At 41.6% G+C, this 20,882-nt stretch overlaps 3 protein-coding genes across 3 annotated transcripts in view; all 3 read left to right on the top strand.

Moving 5' to 3' along the window:
* The window catches only part of LOC310713855 (uncharacterized protein), a 305,933-nt gene that overhangs the window by 48,918 nt on the left and 236,133 nt on the right, over positions 1 to 20,882 (top strand).
* The window catches only part of LOC310713826 (uncharacterized protein), a gene marked incomplete at its 3' end in the record, with an annotated part of 47,458 nt that overhangs the window by 21,839 nt on the left and 4,737 nt on the right, over positions 1 to 20,882 (top strand). Inside the window, exons 4-6 of the mRNA XM_083518392.1 lie at positions 6,887 to 9,338; positions 14,018 to 16,432; positions 18,508 to 20,838. Of these exons, the coding sequence (XP_083374518.1) occupies positions 6,887 to 9,338; positions 14,018 to 16,432; positions 18,508 to 20,838 (7,198 nt within the window). The remainder of the gene's footprint in view (positions 1 to 6,886; positions 9,339 to 14,017; positions 16,433 to 18,507; positions 20,839 to 20,882) is intronic.
* LOC310714144 (protocadherin gamma-A6-like) lies at positions 67 to 4,641 on the top strand. Its single transcript, XM_083519207.1, has 2 exons — positions 67 to 3,385; positions 3,423 to 4,641. The coding sequence occupies exon 1, from the start codon at positions 618 to 620 to the stop codon at positions 3,036 to 3,038; it is 2,421 nt and encodes an 806-aa protein (XP_083375333.1). The 5' UTR covers positions 67 to 617; the 3' UTR covers positions 3,039 to 3,385; positions 3,423 to 4,641.

Genomic DNA, 20,882 nt, shown 5'->3' with positions numbered 1-20,882 from the left:
TATTGCAGTAGGCCTTATGTAACACGTACCAAAAATAAAAATTCAGTTTGAAGATGAACAAACCTAGAGATGTGAATGAACAAGTAGGAGCTGAGAGGAGTGAAGTGCTAGATGTACTGGTGGTTTACTAGTGTTGTTTCTACATCAAGAAAAAATCTATTGAATATTCCCTTAGAAAAGCGAGCAGAAAACATTGCTGAGAAAGATCCATAACATTTATTCCAGAAATTCCAGTAATGGGGCAGGGCAGGAACCCTAAACACACTTGTCTTTCCTACTCCTTTTCAATTTGATTACAGCAACAAAAGTCGTCACTCTTATTTATCCTTAGTGGGCAAATTCTAAGGAAAAAGAATAGTTATCTTAGCTATATCTGAAGTTTTTGCAGTTTGCACTTGATCCTCTGGGTGTCACTGTTGACCAGAACAGAGAAGAAATGTGAAATCCTGCCCAATTGAAGTTGCCTTTCCGTTAAAGACAAACACAAAATATCTGAAGGAACAAGCTGCTTGTCAGTGTAAGGAAGAAATGGATGTACATTTTCCTTAGAATAGAGTTGGATACAGCATCATTTGAACCAGAATCTAAGGGTCATTAGTCTTTATCCTGCTGCAAGGATGAAAGGAATTCAGAGGCTGTGGAATTGCAGAAAGGGAATCTTCCAGTGCCTTTTCATGATGTTTTCTTGGAAGGCAGTTTCTGGGCAGATCCACTACTCCATTCCAGAAGAGATGCACAAAGGCTCTTCCGTGGGGAATATTGCAAAGGACCTGGGAATGGATGGCAAGCAACTCCCAAACCATGGACTGCGCATTGTTTACCCTGTAGGTATGATTCAGTACTTTTCTTTGAATGCCAACAATGGCCATTTGCAGATATCTGAGAGAATAGATAGAGAGGAAATCTGCAGAGAGGCAGAGAAATGTATGTTAAAGTTTCAGGTTCTTGTTGAAAGCAAATTGAAGCTTTATGGAATTGAAGTGGAAATTACGGATATAAATGATAATGCTCCCCACTTCCCTCTATGGGAACAGGAGCTGGAAATCAGTGAGGCATCTATACCTGGATTCCAGATCCCTCTACCCAAAGCTCAAGATCCAGATTTGGGGATAAATTCAGTGCAGAGCTATCAACTCACAGGCAGTAGCCATTTTGCTTTGCATGTACAAACAGAAGAAAATGGTGCCACACTTGTTGAACTTGTGTTGGAAAAGTCACTGGACAGAGAGGAACAATCAGCTTACGATTTGCTCCTCACAGCTACTGATGGAGGTGATCCTATCAGGTCTGGCACATTACAAATTCACATTGTTGTTATTGATGCAAATGACAATGCACCAGTTTTCAGCCAACCTCTCTATGAAGTGAGTGTGAATGAGAATATTCCCAAGTGGTCCACACTTTTGACAGTGAGAGCAACTGATATGGATGAAGGAATCAATGGAGACATTAGATACTCTTTCCAAGAAATTACAAAGCGCGACTCCCAAATGTTTCTGTTAAATTCCACAACAGGGGAAATCATCCTTATTGGAAGTCTTGATTATGAGGAATCATCTTTATATGCATTTGAGATACAAGCCAAAGATGGAGGAAGGCTGAGTGACAGATCAAAAGTTGTGATATCTGTTACAGATCTGAATGACAATGCACCTCAATTATCAGTTAACTTTGCCACCAACACCATACTTGAAAGTTCACCATCCCAAACGGTAATTGCCATTTTAAATGTCCAAGACCGAGATTCAGGAATCAATGGGGAAATCACATGTTCAATCCCTAGCAATCTCCCTTTTCAGCTAAAGAAGTCCATGGATAACTTTTACAGTTTGGTGACTGATGGTGCTCTTGACAGGGAACAGGTGTCTGTCTTCAATATTACTGTCACTGTTACTGACCATGGAGTCCCCCCTCTTTCTACAGTCACGGTTGTCACACTTCATGTTTTAGACACGAATGACAACCCACCCCTCTTTGAAAAAACAGACTATACTTTCTATTTTGTTGAGAATAACCAAAGAGGAGCCATGGTCTCTTCTATAAGAGCAAATGATCTTGACTGCGAAGAAAATGCCAGAATAACATATTCCATCACTGATGACCAAAGAAGTGACTCCCGCCTGTCCTCCTACCTCTCCATTAACTCTGAGACGGGGGTTATATATGCTCTGACCTCCTTTGATTATGAAGAGTTTCAAGACATTAGATTCCGTGTAAAGGCCCAGGACGGAGGCTCTCCACCACTCAGCTCCAATGTCTCAGTGACTCTCTTCATCCTGGACCAGAATGACAATGCTCCCCAAATCCTGTACCCCTCCCTTCCCACTGACGGCTCCACAGGGATAGAGCTGGCCCCTCGCTCCTCTGAGCCAGGCTACCTGGTCACTAAGGTGGTGGCCGTGGATGCGGACTCTGGCCAGAATGCCTGGCTCTCCTACCAGCTGATCAAGGCCACCGAGCCAGGGCTCTTCACTCTGGGGCTCCACACAGGAGAGATCAGGACGGCCCGCTTCTTTCTGGAGAAAGATGCCCTCAAGCAAAGCCTGGTGGTTTTAGTGAAGGACAATGGGCAGCCACCTCTCTCTGCTTCAGCCACTCTGACTGTGGTGCTGGCTGACACCATCCCTGCAATCCTCTCAGACCTGAGCAGCATCTCAGCTCCCTTGGAGCCTCCATCTGACCTCACCTTCTACCTGGTCCTTGCAGTGGCTTTTGTCTCTTGCTTGTTCTTCACTTTCCTCCTTGTGTTACTGGCCATCAAGTTGCACAAGTGGAGAAATTCTCAGCTGCTTGAGACGGGGAATGTGAATTTCAGTGGTGCTCCTATCTCACAGTTTGTGGGGATCGATGGAGTCCGAGCATTTCTGCACTCCTACTGCCAGGAGGTTTCTCTCACTACAGACTCTAGAAAGGCAAATTATTCCAATACTCTGAACAATAAAGAAGCTTGTGAGGCAAAGGATCCAATCCTACCTGGTGAAGATTTAAACTTGAACAATGAAGGCTTAATCGTAGTCCAGGTGAGCAAACAATTTTAGATAAGCAATATTTTTATTTTGTTAATATCAGAATATATTTACCATCTGCCTCTGATTTCTCATTATATTCAGAACTATGTCAGTCTTCTTTCTATTCATTTCAGCCCGCCTTCTTTTAGTCATCACTGGGTATGTGATACTTCTGTGAAGTATCTTCTTTCAACAAATCTTCATATTGATGCATCAGATGATCTGTCTTTGTCTCTTATTTTGGACTGCTGGTGGAGGCTCACAAAACCTTGTGGACATCTATAAAAAACATAGTTCCCTACATATTGAAAACTATCATGTATGGGAGATAAGGGAGAAGGCTAGGCTAATAACTATCATCCTATTTTCATGTGGAGGTATATTTCTCTCTTCCCGCTTTGAACAAGCCTTCAGCATTTGAGTTCCTGTGAGATTGATTTAATGCATTCTTAATTGTTTTAGCTTAGTATGTTGTATTTGGCTTTTATTTCATATTTTTATTACACTTCCAAATAGTTGGTGGTTTAAAAAATCTGTATCAATAAATAAGTATATAAATGTGAGCCCTCACCTGCCTTGCTACTGGTAAGTTGTAGTTGTGCCGCCTCAATGAAAACTAGGGCCAAGTATCCTATGACAAATAAGTGTTCATTCCCATCTTTCAACCAATAACCTCTTTCCACTACATACCCAACTGCCCACCAGTAAGCTGATACTGAGATTCTCATTGCTACAAGACTTCTTTTTAAAGAAGTAATAATGAATTTACTTAACTCTTTTATTTGCTGAGTTATTTTGGCTGTTTGTATATTTTAGCATGATAAAATGAGGAGATTCAATGGTGAGGGGACTCTGGGAAGAAATTTACAAGCAATTGTATTGTAAGATTGGTTGCATAATGCTCGTTGTAATTTGCAACCTTCACCCGCTATTGAACTACAGCAACAACACACAAATGCATTTGGGGGGGGGCATTTTCTACTTTAATGAGATTTCCAGTGTAAAGTAGGGGTAGAATTTCGAACCCCAGAGAAGGTGTCGTGTGTTGCCTTCTCCCTGTAATATGAATGAAAACAGCTTCAGCCGAAGGTGTGTTCTTCTAGGTAGTTCCACACTGCTACAATGGGTGCATCACTGGAAATGTGACTGCAAGTTTATTTACTCCTCTGTCACATGACTGTAAGCTGTTTTGATTCCAGTTCTATTTGGTGATATGTGGCTTATAGTTTTCTATTAAAAATATGCTGTCATGGTTGGTGTTGTAAACACACTACAGTGGCAAGAATTGATGCATTTGGGGGACATTTTATGAGGCATGTGGGGGGGGGGTTGTTGTTCCCGTAAGGAAAACAATGAATGGTAACTTGCTGAAATTTGGGGAAGTTGTTTGGGTGACCATTTCTGACAATGTCCTAGTAGGACTATCCTGTAGTTCTACTAATGTGTGAATTGGACAATGAAAAGTATGCTGGGAGGATGCTTGGATTCCCACAAAATTGTTTGACGTTTAAGAGCAAGTGGGAATTATTTAGATATTATTGGAACACCAGACAAAAATAGTGCTAACAGTAGTTACTTTTCATTATTGTAAATGCAAGTGGTAAATCCTCTTGATCACATTAATAAAACGCACATCTGTTTGTTTTTGGCTTTCAATGTTTTTTCTGTTACATAAAAGAAAATATTTAAAAGAATAATGCACAAACGTAGAGATTTTTGTACTATGGATACAAGGCACATTGCAGATAATGTAATATATTGTACTCTTAATAGTTATTAAACATAATTTGTTTTATAAATAGTGCAACTTGTTTTAGTCCAGGTCCTAAGGGAAACCTTGTTGGCTCTTTCCATACAGAATAGGAAACATATTCAACAGTAGATCTTTACCTTTCCTATGATATATATAGTGTCGGCAGCAGAGAGCAGCAGCAAGTTAATTGTTTCAGAGGGCAATGAATTTAGCCAACATTCATCTTAGGTATCTTAAGGGCACATCGTCTATGCTGGTGATGAAAGTTGCAATGAAAAGATTTTGCCCCATCCTTTCCAACATGAACGTAAGGAAAAGTGTGTTGCAGATCCTCCATTGTGAGGACTATGCATGCCATATTTGCATAATTTGCATAATTCTTGCCTTCTGAAAAAGGGGGACATTTCCTTAAAGAAGGCATCATACATAAAATACTTGTCTCACATGTCCCTTCTTGTGTATGATGTAGGGGGGGAATCAGCACCGTCTCCCACTCTGTGTTGCTGATTGTTTGTATGAAGAGAACTATGTATGGTAGAACAGCAATCATCATGGGATGACAGGTGTTCCATGAGGACAGAAGTGAATACACAGTGGTATAATTGATGTGGCCAGGCTCTGCCTGGCAGGAGTCTGGCTGTGAGGAGACTTTCCATCCCACCTTGAGCAAATATCCCACAATAGTCCATCCACCAACTATAGAGAATAGTTGTTTGCTGACAGCTCAAGTAAAATCCAGCTCGTGAGCTTTCCCTGGGAAATAGTATTCTGCCTAATTTTCACCAGGTTGCTTCTTTTTAAACCACAAATTGCTGAAGAGATGTCAAGAACTGAATTTAAGATTGGAAAACAGAGAAACAGAGAGAACTGAAACTGACAGGTCTGCACTTTCCTAATACATACTTTTTATGTTCTCAAAAAATACCTCTTGAGTTGTTCGGGTTGGGGATTTCAAGGAAAGCTTAAAAAAAGAAAGTAAGAACTTTTGAATTGAACCAACTGGATACTACCATTTGTCTACCTATGGAAACCTTTCCAATTTAGAAGATGTAGAAAATAAAGATGTAGAAAATAAAGCAGAGGCTTGACAACCATATGTCAGGAATGCTCTGATGGTGTTTCCTGCTTGGCAGGGGGTTGGACTCGATGGCCCTTGTGGTCTCTTCCAACTCTATGATTCTATGATTCTATGAAATATTCCTCACCCACAACTACTGCCCTCAAATTGTAGCAAAAACATATCTCTTCTTGACAGGAGATTACTGGGTGATCACATTGAGCATCATATAAAAATATCTTGCAAAACAAATGCAGTAATGATTTCTTTTTCAAGCCCAAGGCATTGCAAAGTAGCGCATGATATAACAAAATATAATTATATTTTAAAATATTACACTGGAAGTTGCCTTAGCACCTCTCTAATCAGTAGTAGAGAAAGGCTCCGCCTGTTGAAATAAACAATAGAGGGCTAAATGGAAAATAAATATGAACTAGTATAAGGCCCATCCCTATTTTCCTATTCACAAATATCTTTTGTTTAAATGTACTGGCTGAAAACACATCACTGTGTGGGTCAACCTAAAATTACCACAAGCTGAACCTCTGACGGGAATACATATTAAAAATTCACTTGTGATAATTTCCTAATATTATTTAGATTTTTTTAATGCACATTAAACATGGAAGAAAGAAATTTGGAACTCTGGGCTCATTGACATGCATTCTGAAAAGAGCTCTTAATGGAATGAATAACTATAAGGTCTGATCAATAATCCATTGGGGGGGTACAACTTGAAAACAATGGTAAAGGGTTAAATTAAAAGCAGTTCTCTACATTAGAAATTATATACTATGTACCATTATTGAAATGGCAAATACAGTTCCCCATGTGGACTCAGAGTGTCACTGTTGGACAACGTGGGAGCAGCCATGGCTCAGCATTTCTGAGACTCTTGGAGCAGTCTCTCTCTCTCTTAACACATCAGTGGAGCAGAAAGGAAAAGCTTTTATTTTAAAAGCTGCTCAAGAAAGGAAAGCTCTCAGTTTCCCAAGAATCAGCTCAAAAGAACAGTATTGGTACTATCTCACTTAAGTGTACTGGGAGTCTTGCAAACTATACTGAAAGAAGGAAGAAATCAGGAAATGCAATGGATGTGATGGAAGTAAAGCAGGCAGAGAGAACAAGGAAGATCACCAAGAGGCAAGTACTGTTTCTGTTCATATTCTGGTCTGTGTTCTGCTGCCAGGTAGCGTCTGAGAAGGTTCAGTATTCAGTTCCAGAGGAAGCAGAGCAGGGCTCCTTTGTGGGGAACCTTGTTAAAGATCTGGGTTTGGATGTCAGAGAGCTGTCAAAGCGCAAGCTTGGTATTTCTTCAGAAAAGCAATTCTTTGATCTGAATGAACAAAATGGCAACCTGTATGTAAATGAGAGAATAGACCGGGAAGAGATTTGTGGTAAATCATCTACTTGTGTCCTCAAATTGGAAGTTGTGGCACACAATCCTTTGAATATTTTCCACGTAAATATTTTTATCCAGGACATCAATGATAATGCTCCACATTTTCAAAATGAAAATATCGAGCTTAAATTTAGTGAATCTACTCTGCCAGGAACTCGATTTGCTCTTGGAAATGCTGAAGATGATGATATCGGAATAAACTCCCTCCAGAATTATCAGTTGAGCTCAACTCCATATTTCAAACTAGAAATTAAAGCTGGCAATGATGGTGGGAAATATGCAGAATTAATATTGCAGAAACAATTGGACAGGGAAAAGGAACAGATGCACCACATGGTCCTTACAGCCATGGATGGTGGAGAACCTCCAAAAACCGGAACAGCCAAAATATTGGTAACAGTTATTGATATTAATGACAATGCTCCTGTTTTCACCCAGACAAACTATAAAGTGAGCCTGAAGGAGAGTGCACCCAAAGGAACCTCTGTGCTCCAAGTCAAAGCATCTGACAGTGATGAAGGGTCAAATGCTGAGATCACTTATATTTTCAGTGACATCCCAAAAACAGCCAAGCAGAAGTTTCATCTGGATCCCAGAGATGGAACAGTTACACTCATAGAAAGTGTTGATTTTGAAGAAAGTCAATATTATGTGATGATAATTCAGGCAAGTGATGGAGGAGGATTGGCGGCACATTGCAATGTGGAGGTTGAGGTTCTTGATGAGAATGACAATGCTCCAGATGTGATCCTTACCTCCGTGTCCAGCCCAGTTCCAGAAGATGTCACATCTGGAGCTGTGATTGCTCTCATTAAAGTTCAGGACAGGGATTCTGGGGAGAATGGAGAAGTCACCTGTCACCTGAAGGAACTTGTACCATTCCTGATAGTCTCATCTTCAGATAATTACTTCAAGCTCCTAATAGATGGTGCCCTTGATAGAGAAAGGACTCCAGAGTATAATATTACAATCACAGCCACAGACAAAGGCACACCTCCACTCTCCACACACAAAACCATATCAATACAGATCTCAGATATCAATGATAACCCACCAGCCTTTGAAAAATCTTCCTATACTGCCTACGTTCCAGAGAACAACCCATCTGGAGCTTCATTTTTCCACATCAAGGCCTCTGACCCAGATCTGGATCGCAATGCCAGAATCACTTACTCCGTCCTTCACAGCAACATCAAGGACATGCCTCTTTCCTCCTATGTCTCCATTAACTCTGAGACTGGGATCATCTATGCCCAACGCTCCTTTGACTATGAGCAATTCAGGGAGTTTCAGATTCAAGTGAAGGCCCAAGATGGAGGTTCTCCACCACTCAATAGCAGTGCCACAGTGACAGTATGTGTTTTGGATCGAAATGATAACGCTCCGCAGATCCTGTACCCCTCACAATCAACCGAGGGCTCCCCTTTCTTTGAGATGGTGCCTCGGTCAGCTGAGTCGGGTTATCTGGTGACGAAGGTGGTGGCCGTGGACTCTGATTCGGGACACAATGCCTGGCTCTCCTTCCATCTCCTGCAGGCCACAGAGCCCTCACTCTTCAGCATTGGCTCCCACACAGGAGAGGTGCAAACAGTCCGAGCATTACTTGAGAGAGATGCAGTGAAGCAGAGGCTGGTCATCCTGGTGAAGGACAATGGGCATCCTCCTCTCTCAGCCACCACAACGTTGAGCCTGGTGTTTGCTGAGAACTTCCAGGAGGCTCTTCCAGAAATGAACTCCCAACCAAATGACTCAGAGTATCAGTCTGATCTACAGTTTTATTTGGTATTGGCCTTGACCTTCGTGTCCTTTCTGTTCCTGGTGACGGTGATTCTGACCATTCTGATGAAGCTTCGAAGGTCAAGGAACCCCACTTTCCTTCAGTGCTTTATTCCTGACCCCCATTCAAAGGCTGGTGCCATATTCCCACCCAATTATGAGGACGGAACTTTGCCTTATTCCTACCAGGTCTGTCTGTCCTCTGAATCCAGGAGGAATGAGTTGACTTTCCTGCAGCCCACTGTCCAAATAGCAGAGAACATCCTTTGCAATGGCAACTCTGACATTTCTTTGATGGTCAGTGGAGGCAATTTAATTTCTGAAAAGGAAAATGACAGCACGGTGAGTTATATTTCATGTTCCTTATAGGGAATTTGGTGTTATCACTTGTTTGAGAGTTTAATTGTAAACAGTGGATGTTATCAAACTGGCACCCCAGACAATTCAGGCCATGTCACCAGGGAAGTAGGCAGGGAGTAGTACTGAGCTGCTACTGCTGCAGATCAAGCTAATGGAATGGGCCTTCTAGCAGTTGTTGAAGGGCAAAATTGCAAGTTGGGGGGAACCTCAGTCAGAATTATCCAGATGCACATTTGCATGCTGACCTAGGGTGACAATCTTGGATCACAGGATGGCATAGCATATTTGAGTGGAGACAGTGCTTATCCTTCCTTCCTTCCTTCCTTCCTTCCTTCCTTCCTTCCTTCCTTCCTTCTTTCCTTCCTTCGTAGTATGACTAAAATTTAATATGTAGCTATTTTAATGTTATGTCTTAAAAAACAACAGAAAAACAGACATCAAAAAATATTACATTGTATATTCTTCAAGAAGTTTGAAAATTTTCTGTTTATTGGCAAACTTCTCCTTATTATTAAGGTAAATATTAGGAAGTTTGTGGGGAGTTTTTATGTGTTGTGGGGAAGGAAATAGTGCATTGAATATCTTTTGTTGGCGGTCTGCCAACAGAGATAATTACATGGTGATTGATGATAGCCAGACATAAGTCTTGGTTCCCATATTCATTTTGGAAAAAAGAGTGAACAAGAGATTAATCTCTGGTGCTTTGAAAAAGCTGTTTTCTGTGTTCAAGAGACCAAGAAGCAGTCAGCTCCTAGGAACTTGGATGGGATTAAGCGATGGGTATGGGATCTGCAAAAGCCTCCCTTTCTTAATTATTTTTGGGACAGTTATAATTTATAACCGAGGGAGATTTGTCCATCAGCTGGTGATAATTTACATTCAATGTGTGAGCTGCTTTTTGGCTTCAAGAAGAAGGGAAGGGAAATTGAACATTAAAGGGTTGAAGGCAAAACAAAATGCCTATTTTGTGGTTTGAGACAAGGAAGTTTTAAACGAACAATGGAGATCTGTGTTTTTGTATTTTTCAGATTGAGCGTATATAAATGTTCTACATTGTTAAACTGTTATATTATTAAAAATGAATAAAAATAATATTTAAAAATGACAACCATAATTTAAAGCACACAGAAAGTTTAAATCACAACAGAATAGATTAAAACAAATTAAAACTCATACACAGTTGGGTCTGATTGGAAAAGCACAATGTATGTTATGGTGAAGCATTGATGGAAGCTGTCAGTTGTAAAACACTCCTCAGGTCCTGTGACTGGTTATTCCTGGTTGCAGAATGAATAGAACTCATGCACAGCCTTTCTTTGATCAATGTGTGGAGCAGGTAGTCTGTCTCTCATGGAATCATAGAGTTGCAAGGGACCCAAGGGTCATCTGGTCCAACACTCTGCAATGCAGGAATCTCAGCTAGAGCATCCATGGCAGATGGCCATCCAACCTCTGCTAAAAAAACCTCCAAGGAAGGAGAGTCCACAACTTCCCAAAGGAGACTGTCCCAATATATCACAAAAGATTAATGAAGCACTCCTAAATTCTCCAACATGTTACCTCATCCTTTCTAAAACAACTTAGCACAAGATTGTTCAAGATAATGCTTGTTCTCATATCAATTCATCTGTTCACCAAGATCTTCAGTGGAGGCATTCCTGGTGGTCTCATTACCTGTATCAGTACATGTTCTGGAATCATGAGGATGGCATTCTCTGTGGCGAAACAGTCTGCCCTTTTGAATTCAATAGTAATGTACAGTGCAGTGTTTTCATCAACATTTAAAGACGTATCTATGTGACCAAGTATTTGCTGGCCATTGGTGTTCAACTCCACTAAATTGCTGACAAAAGTATTATATACTGTACTTTATTACTGGTGCTTATATGGTCTTAAATTAATATTATACACAACCTAGGTACTCTTTGAGTGTGGGACAGGGCCTATATAATTATTTTAAATAAATAAATAAATAAAATGCATCAATCCCCCAAGTCCAAAAACCATATACTAGAAAGACAAAACACAGGCAATGAGCAATAGGGAAAAACAGTGGTCCCTGTACTGACCTATATACCGACCCACATATGTGTGCATCATGAACCCAAAATCTCCTTCCCCCTTTACTTAACAGTCAGAACAGCTAAGAGCATTTGCAATGTATGATTAGAAATTATGACCAGTTGGAACAGTTGTGGTCAACAGTATGGATGTAGGTGAGTGTGCATGTGGCTATTATTTCTACCTATAACATCTCCAGTCATGCTTCCATGCTGTAGTAACATAGATGACAAATGTCTATTGAGTCATAACAGCGTTAGATGCCCTCTCACCTCTTGGACTTGGAATGCTTTCCCATGGAAAGGCAATCTGGCAAGGACATACAGCTACACACCCCTGTATTTGCTGCTTCATATACATTAATGCTGGATTGTGCCTAATGTGTTGAAAAGTTTGTTGCCAGTGCATATTCTGTAGTGAGAGATGAAGACTAATTTTGAAAGAAACTTTTATGGCATTGCTTAGTGGATCAGATACTTGATTTTCTGTCTTCTGGGGGAAAGCATTCAGCAAATTCAGTATAGCAGTTTTAGTAGTCCTGCTGATTTTGTAGAACAAGAAGCAGAAGAGCATCATGCTCTCCAAGAAAGATGACTGAGAACCATCTACCTCTGCTTGTCATACATGATCTCATAAACTGCCATTGAAAATTATCCTCCTGCAGTAGTGACATGCATGGTGGTGGGCAGCTGGTAAATTCACCCCCACCCCCACGCACAGTTGCCTACCTGGATGGGGCAGCAGTGAGGCTGGAGTCATGTGCTTTTAACTGTGGGAACATCTAGCACGGCTGCTGGTGCACCTGCACAGCCCCAACCACACAGTTGTGTCAGCCTAGCCCTGACCAGGTAAGCCCCAGCAACAACGCTAGTGTTGGAGGGTGGCTCCAAGCTCCACCCCATTGCGTGTGCCACCAATCTCTTCCTGCTTCTGTTTATCTCTGGAATGTGATGTGGTATAGTAATAATAATTAGCTTTAATAGCATTCGTCTTGGCTTTATTGTCTTCTAGGCACAATGTGAGCAATAAATGAAGGTGGACATGGCCTTTGCACTTTACAGTCATACTTGGTGTTTATAGAGCACTTTAGTGTAGAAAATGGTTGATATACATTCCCTTGTAACTCTTCAATAACCCAGAAAGATAGATCAGCAATATTTTCCTCATGTTGTGGATAAGATGGAGAGAGGATGCATTTAGATATGGCAAATATTGCATAAGTTTTCCTGACTAGAACGCTAGTGCTTCTTTTCTGTTTTCCAATGTTCCTTTCACACTGCAGTACCAGTTGCGTTATGTGTATATTTTTGACCAATATATCAGCATATCAATATATGAGCAATATATCGTGTTCCACTAAATTTCATTCACATCAGAGTGCGTGGTGTGACGCAACAATGAACATCATTGGATAACAATGCCACTATTCCACCCATAGCTGTGCATGTATTCATTCCCCCATGTATACGGCCCCAAATTTCATCACTTTACTCCTGCGATTTTCCGGTTTAAGGGAGCAGCAAATGTATTTTTTCCTGCAATTAAATAACATGGAAATGAAGTGGCTTTCATGCCATGTGAAAACTTGAATATGATGCAGAAATTAATAGTTAGGGAAACATCAGGGAAATGGAGGAAACTGCTGTGTGAACTCAACCAGAGAGAGAGGAGGAAGGGAGTCTTGCCCAAGGACAACTAATGAGCTCATGGTTGAAGTTTGATTTGAACTGGGGCATTCCTGATATGCATCTCCTACCCAGTACAGCCTTATTTGAACAATCTCCTCAAGTGTAAGCAAAGAAAACATGATGGTGCAAAATTCTATATCATGTGTGGGGCCCCTACAAGTGGAGTAAGCTCCCCACCTCACACCATGGTCCTCAAATTCATGGAGGGATCTAGATTGTGTACAGATGAAATGCTGGACAGGAAAGGACTAAGAAGAACTGCATATTTCTCCTCAGATGTTTGCTCATGTACGGACAGTGTATGCCCAAGTAGGGCTTATGTAACACGTACCTAAAAAATAAAAATTCAGTTTGAAGATGAACAGCCTAGAGATGTGAATGAACAAATAGGAGCTGAGAGGAGTGAAGTGCCAGGGGTTACAAGGATGTACTGGTGGTTTACTAGTGTTGTTTCTCCATCAAGAAAAAATCTATTTAATAGTCCCTTAGAAAAGCGAGCAGAAAACATTGCTGAGAAAGATCCATAACATTTATTCCAGAAATCCCAGTAATGGGGCAGGGCAGGAACCCTAAACACACTTGTCTTTCCTGCTCCTTTTCAATTTGATTACAGCAACAAAAGTCGTCACTTTTATTTATCCTTAGTGGGTAAATTCTAAGGAAAAAGAATAGTTATCCTGGCTATATCTGAAGTTTTTGCAGTTTGCACTTGATCCTCTGGGTGTCACTGTTCACCAGAACGGAGCAGAAATGTGAAATCCTGCCCAGTTGAAGTTGCCTGTCTGTTAAACACAAACACAAAATATCTGAAGGAACAAGCTGCTTGTCAGTGCAAAGAAGAAATGGATGTACATTTTCCGTAGAAAAGAGTTGGATACAGCATCATTTGAACCAGAATCTAAGGGCCTTTAACCTGCTGCAAGGATGGAAGGAACTCAGAGGCTGTGGAACTGCAGAAAGGGAATCTTCCAGTGCCTTTTCATGATGTTTTCTTGGAAGGCAGTTTCTGGGCAGATCCACTACTCCATTCCAGAAGAGATGCACAAAGGCTCTTCCGTGGGGAATGTTGCAAAGGACCTGGGAATGGATGGCAAGCAGCTCCCAAACCATGGACTGCGCATTGTTTACCCTGTAGGTATGATTCAGTACTTTTCTTTGAATGCCAACAATGGCCATTTGCAGATATCTGAGAGAATAGATAGAGAGGAAATTTGTGGAGAGGCAGAGAAATGTTTGTTGAAGTTTCAGGTTCTTGTTGAAAGGAAATTGAAGCTTTATGGAATTGAAGTGGAAATTACAGATATAAATGATAATGCTCCCCACTTCCCTCTATGGGAACAGGAGCTGGAAATCAATGAGGCATCTATGCCTGGATTCCAGATCCCTCTACCCAAAGCTCAAGATCCAGATTGGGGGATAAATTCCGTGCAGAGCTATCAACTCACAGGCAGTAGCCATTTTGCTTTGCATATGCAAACAGAAGAAAATGGTGTCAGACTTGCTGAACTTGTGTTGGAAAAATCACTGGACAGAGAGGAACAATCAGCTTACGATCTGCTCCTCATAGCTACTGATGGAGGTGATCCTATCAGGTCTGGCACATTACAAATCCACATCGCTGTCCTTGATGCAAATGACAATGCACCAGTTTTCAGCCAACCCCTCTATGAAGTGAGTGTCAATGAGAATATCCCGAAGTGGTCCATACTTTTGACAGCGAGAGCCACTGATATGGATGAAGGAATCAATGGAGACATTAGATACTCTTTCCAACAAATCACAAAGCGAGACTCCCAAATGTTTCTGTTAAATTCCACAACTGGTGAAATCATCCTTATTGGGAATCTTGATTATGAGGAATCATCTTTATATGCATTTGAGATACAAGCCAAAGATGGAGGAGGCCTGAGTGACAGATCAAAAGTTGTGATATCAGTTACAGATCTGAATGACAATGCACCCGAATTATCAGTTAACTTTGCCACCAACACCATACTTGAAAGTTCACCATCCCAAACGGTAATTGCCATTTTAAATGTCCAAGACCGAGATTCAGGAATCAATGGGGAAATCACATGTTCAATCCCTAGCAACCTCCCTTTCCAGCTAAAGAAGTCCATGGATAACTTTTACAGTTTGGTGACTGATGGTGCCCTTGACAGGGAACAGGTGTCAGTCTTCAATATTACAGTCACTGTTACTGACCATGGAGTCCCCCCTCTTTCTGCAGTCACAGTCATCACACTTCATGTTTTAGACACAAATGACAACCCACCCCTCTTTGAAAAAACAGACTATACTTTCTATTTTGTTGAGAATAACCAAAGAGGAGCGATGGTCTCTTCCTTAAGAGCAAATGATCTTGACTGGGAAGAAAATGCCAGAATAACATATTCCATCACTGATGACCAAAGAAGTGACTCCCGCCTCTCCTCCTACCTCTCCATTAACTCTGAGACAGGGGTTATATATGCTCTGACCTCCTTTGATTATGAAGAGTTTCGAGACATTAGATTCCATGTAAAGGCCCAGGACGGAGGTTCTCCACCACTCAGCTCCAATGTCTCAGTGACTCTCTTCATCCTGGACCAGAATGACAATGCTCCCCAAATCCTGTACCCCTCCCCTCCCACCGACGGCTCCACAGGGATAGAGTTGGCCCCTCGCTCCTCAGAGCCAGGCTACCTGGTCACTAAGGTGGTGGCCGTGGATGCGGACTCTGGCCAGAATGCCTGGCTCTCCTACCAGCTGATCAAGGCCACCGAGCCAGGGCTCTTCACTCTGGGGCTCCACACGGGAGAGATCAGGACGGCCCGATTCTTTCTGGAGAAAGATGCCCTCAAGCAAAGCCTGGTGGTTTTAGTCAAGGACAATGGGCAGCCACCTCTCTCTGCTTCAGCCACTCTGACTGTGGTGCTGGCTGACACCATCCCTGCAATCCTCTCAGACCTGAGCAGCATCTCAGCTCCTGTGGAGCCTCCGTCTGACCTCACCTTCTACCTGGTCCTTGCAGTGGCTTTTGTCTCTTGCTTGTTCTTCACTTTCCTCCTTGTCTTACTGGCCATCAAGTTGCACAGGTGGAGAAATTCTCAGCTGCTTGAGACGGGGAGTGTGAATTTCAGTGGCGCTCCTATCTCACAGTTTGTGGGGATTGACGGAGTCCGAGCATTTCTGCACTCCTACTGCCAGGAGGTTTCTCTCACTACAGACTCTAGAAAGGCAAATTATTCCAATACTCTGAACAATAAAGAAGCTTGTGAGGCAAAGGATCCAATCCTACCTGGTGAAGATTTAAACTTGAACAGTGAAGGCTTAATCGTACTCCAGGTGAGCAAATAATTTTAGATTAACATGATTTTTTGTTTTGCTCATATCAGAATATATTTCTCGTCTGCCTCTGCTTTTTCATTATATTCACAACTATGTCAGTCTTCTTTCTATTACTTTCAGCTCCCCCTTCTTTTAGTTATTACTTTATATGTGATCCTTCTGTGAAGTATCTTCTTTCAACAAATCTTTATCTTGATCCATCAGATGATCTGTCTTTGTCTCTTACTTTGGACTGCTGGTGGAGGCTCACAGAATCTTGTGCACATCTATAAAAAAACATAGTTCACTACATATTGAAAGTATCATGTAAAGGAGATAGGGAGAAGGCTAGGCTCATCCTATTTTCATGTGCAGTAGGTGAGTTCCTGTGAGATTGATTCTAAATTGTTTTAGCTTTAAATGTTGTATTTGGATTTTATTTCATATTTTTATTACACTTCCAAATAGTGGGTGGTTTAAAAAATCTGTATCAATAAATAAGTATATAAATGTGAGCCCTCACCTGCCTTGCTACTGGTAAGTTGTAGTTGTGCCGCCTCAATGAAAACTAGGGCCAAGTATCCTATGACAAATAAGTGTTCATTCCCATCTTTCAACCAATAACCTCTTTCCACTACATACCCAACTGCCCACCAGTAAGCTGATACTGAGATTCTCATTGCTACAAGACTTCTTTTTTTAAAAGTAATAATGAATTTACTTAACCCTTTTATTGGCTGAGTTATTTTGGCTGTTGGTATATTTTAGCATGATAAAATGAGGAGATTTAATGGTGAGGGTACTCTGGGAAGAAATTTACAAGCAATTGTATTGTAAGATTGGTTGCATAATGCTCCTTGTAATTTGCAACCTTCATCCGCTATTGAACTACAGCAGCAACACACAAACGGGGTTGGGGGGTATTTTCTATTTTAATGAGATTTCCAGTGTAAGGTAGGAGTAGAATTTTGAACCCCAGAGAAGGTGTCGTGTGTTGCCTTCTCCCTGTAATATGAATGAAAACAGCTTCAGCCAAAGGTGTGTTCTTCTAGGTAGTTCCACTCTGCTACAATGGGTGCCACGCTGGAAATGTGACTGCAAGTTTATTTACTCCTCTGTCACATGACTGTAAGCTGTTTTGATTCCAGTGCTCTTTGGTGACATGTCGCTTGTATTTTTCTATTAAAAATATGCTGTCATGGTTGGAGTTGTAAACACACTACAGTGGCAAGAATTGATGCATTTGGGGGACATTTTATGAGACATGTGGGGGGGGGTTGTTGTTCCCGTAAGGAAAACAATGAATGGTAACTTGCTGAAATTTGGGGAAGTTGTTTGTGTGACCATTTCTGACAATGTCCTAGAAGGACTATCCTGAAGTTCTACTAATGTGTGAATTGGATAATGAAAAGTATGCTAGGAGGATGTGGGTCTACCCAGCTGAACCTCTGATAGGAATATGTATTAAAAAATCACGTGTGATAGTTTTTTAATATTATTTAGATTTTTTTAATGCACATTAAACATGGAAGAAAGAAATTTGGAGCTCTGGTCTCATTGACCTGCATACAGAAAAGAGTTCTTAATGGAGTGAATAACTATGAGGTCTGATCAATAATCCATTGAGGGGGGTACAACTTGAAAACAATGGTAAAGGGATAAATCAAAAGCAGTTCTCTACATTAGAAATTATATACTATGTACCATTATTGAAATGGCAAATACAGTTCCCCATGTGGACTCAGAGTGTCACTGTTGGACAACGTGGGAGCAGCCATGGCTCAGCATTTCTGAGACTCTTGGAGCAGTCTCTCTCTCTCTTAACACATCAGTGGAGCAGAAAGGAAAAGCTTTTATTTTAAAAGCTGCTCAAGAAAGGAAAGCTCTCAGTTTCCCAAGAATCAGCTCAAAAGAACAGTATTGGTATTATCTCACATTAGTGTACTGGGAGTCTTGCAAACTATACTGAAAGAAGGAAGAAATCAGGAAAGGCAATGGATTTGATGGAAATAAAGCAGGCAGAGAGAACAAGGAAGATCACCAAGAGGCAAGTACTGTTTCTGTTCATATTCTGGTCTGTGTTCTGCTGCCAGGTAGTATCTGAGAAGGTTCAGTATTCAGTTCCAGAGGAAGCAGAGCAGGGCTCCTTTGTGGGGAACCTTGCTAAAGATCTGGGGTTGGATATCAGAGAGCTGTCAAAGCGCAAGCTTGGTATTTCTTCAGAAAAGCAATTCTTTGATCTGAATGAACAAAATGGCAACCTGTATGTAAATGAGAGAATAGACCGGGAAGAGATTTGTGGTAAATCATCTACTTGTGTCCTCAAATTAGAAGTTGTGGCACACAATCCTTTGAATATTTTCCACGTAAATATTTTTATCCAGGACATCAATGACAATGCTCCACATTTCCAGAATGAAAATATTGAGCTTAAATTTAGTGAATCTACTCTGCCAGGAACTCGATTTGCTCTTGGAAATGCTGAAGATGATGATATCGGAATAAACTCCCTCCAGAATTATCAGCTGAGCTCAACTCCATATTTCAAACTTGAAATTAAAGCTGGCAATGATGGTGGGAAATATGCAGAATTAATATTGCAGAAACAATTGGACAGGGAAAAGGAACAGATGCACCACATGGTCCTTACAGCCATGGATGGTGGAGAACCTCCAAAAACCGGAACAGCCAAAATATTGGTAACAGTTCTTGATGCTAATGACAATGCTCCTGTTTTCACCCAGACAATCTATAAAGTGAGCCTGAAGGAGAGTGCACCCAAAGGAACCTCTGTGCTTCAAGTCAAAGCATCTGACAGTGATGAAGGGTCATATGCTCAGATCACTTACACTTTCAGTGACATCCCAAAAACAGCCAAGCAGAAGTTTCATCTGGATCCCAGAGACGGAACAGTTACACTCAAAGAAAGTGTTGATTTTGAAGAAAGTCAATATTATGTGATGATAATTCAGGCAAGTGATGGAGGAGGCTTGGCGGCACATTGCAATGTGGAGGTTGAGGTTCTTGATGAGAATGACAATGCTCCAGATGTGATCCTTACCTCCGTGTCCAGCCCAGTTCCAGAAGATGTCACATCTGGAGCTGTGATTGCTCTCATTAAAGTTCAGGACAGGGATTCTGGGGATAATGGAGAAGTCACCTGTCACCTGAAGGAACTTGTACCATTCCTGATAGTCTCATCTTCAGATAATTACTTCAAGCTTCTCATAGATGGTGCCCTTGACAGAGAAAGGACTCCTGAGTATAATATTACAATCATAGCCACAGACAAAGGCACACCTCCACTCTCCACACACAAAACCATATCAATACAGATCTCAGATATCAATGATAACCCACCAGCCTTTGAAAAATCTTCCTACACTGCCTACGTTCCAGAGAACAACCCATCTGGAGCTTCAATTTTCCACATCAAGGCCTCTGACCCAGATCTGGATCGCAATGCCAGAATCACTTACTCCATCCTTCACAGCAGCATCAAGGACCTGCCCCTTTCCTCCTATGTCTCCATTAACTCTGAGACCGGAATCATCTATGCCCAACGCTCCTTTGACTATGAGCAATTCAGGGAGTTTCAGATTCAAGTGAAGGCCCAAGATGGAGGTTCTCCACCACTCAATAGCAGTGCCACAGTGACAGTATGTGTTTTGGATCGAAATGATAACGCTCCGCAGATCCTGTACCCCTCACAATCAACAGAGGGCTCACCTTTCTTTGAGATGGTGCCTCGGTCAGCTGAGTCGGGTTATCTGGTGACGAAGGTAGTGGCCGTGGACTCTGATTCGGGACACAATGCCTGGCTCTCCTTCCATCTCCTGCAGGCCACAGAGCCCTCACTCTTCAGCATTGGCTTCCACACAGGAGAGGTGCAAACAGTCCGAGCATTACTTGAGAGAGATGCAGTGAAGCAGAGGCTGGTCATCCTGGTGAAGGACAATGGGCATCCTCCTCTCTCAGCCACCACAACGTTGAGCCTGGTGTTTGCTGAGAACTTCCAGGAGGCTCTTCCAGAAATGAACTCCCAACCAAATGACTCAGAGTATCAGTCTGATCTACAGTTTTATTTGGTATTGGCCTTGACCTTGGTGTCCTTTCTGTTCCTGGTGACGGTGATTCTGACCATTCTGATGAAGCTTCGAAGGTCAAGGAACCCCACTTTCCTTCAGTGCTTTATTCCTGACCCCCATTCAAAGGCTGGTGCCATATTCCCACCCAATTATGAGGATGGAACTTTGCCTTATTCCTACCAGGTCTGTCTGTCCTCTGAATCCAGGAGGAATGAGCTGACATTCCTGCAGCCCACTGTCCAAATAGCAGAGAACCTCCTTTGCAATGGCAACTCTGACATTTCTTTGATGGTCAGTGGAGGTAATTTAATTTCTGAAAAGGAAAATGACAGCATGGTGAGTTATATTGCATTTTTTTTCTTTTTTAAGGGAATTAGGTG

This window comes from Podarcis liolepis (genome assembly GCF_965112155.1).
Source record: "Podarcis liolepis genome assembly, chromosome: 8".
NCBI classification, from domain to species: domain Eukaryota; kingdom Metazoa; phylum Chordata; class Lepidosauria; order Squamata; family Lacertidae; genus Podarcis; species Podarcis liolepis.
The sequence above is the reverse complement of the archived record's forward strand: the minus strand, read 5'-3'. Positions and strand labels throughout refer to the sequence as shown.

Excerpts from the sequence above, each read along its gene's own strand:
- LOC310714144 (XM_083519207.1), top strand. The coding sequence starts at position 618 with ATGAAAGGAATTCAGAGGCTGTGGAATTGCAGAAAGGGAATCTTCCAG.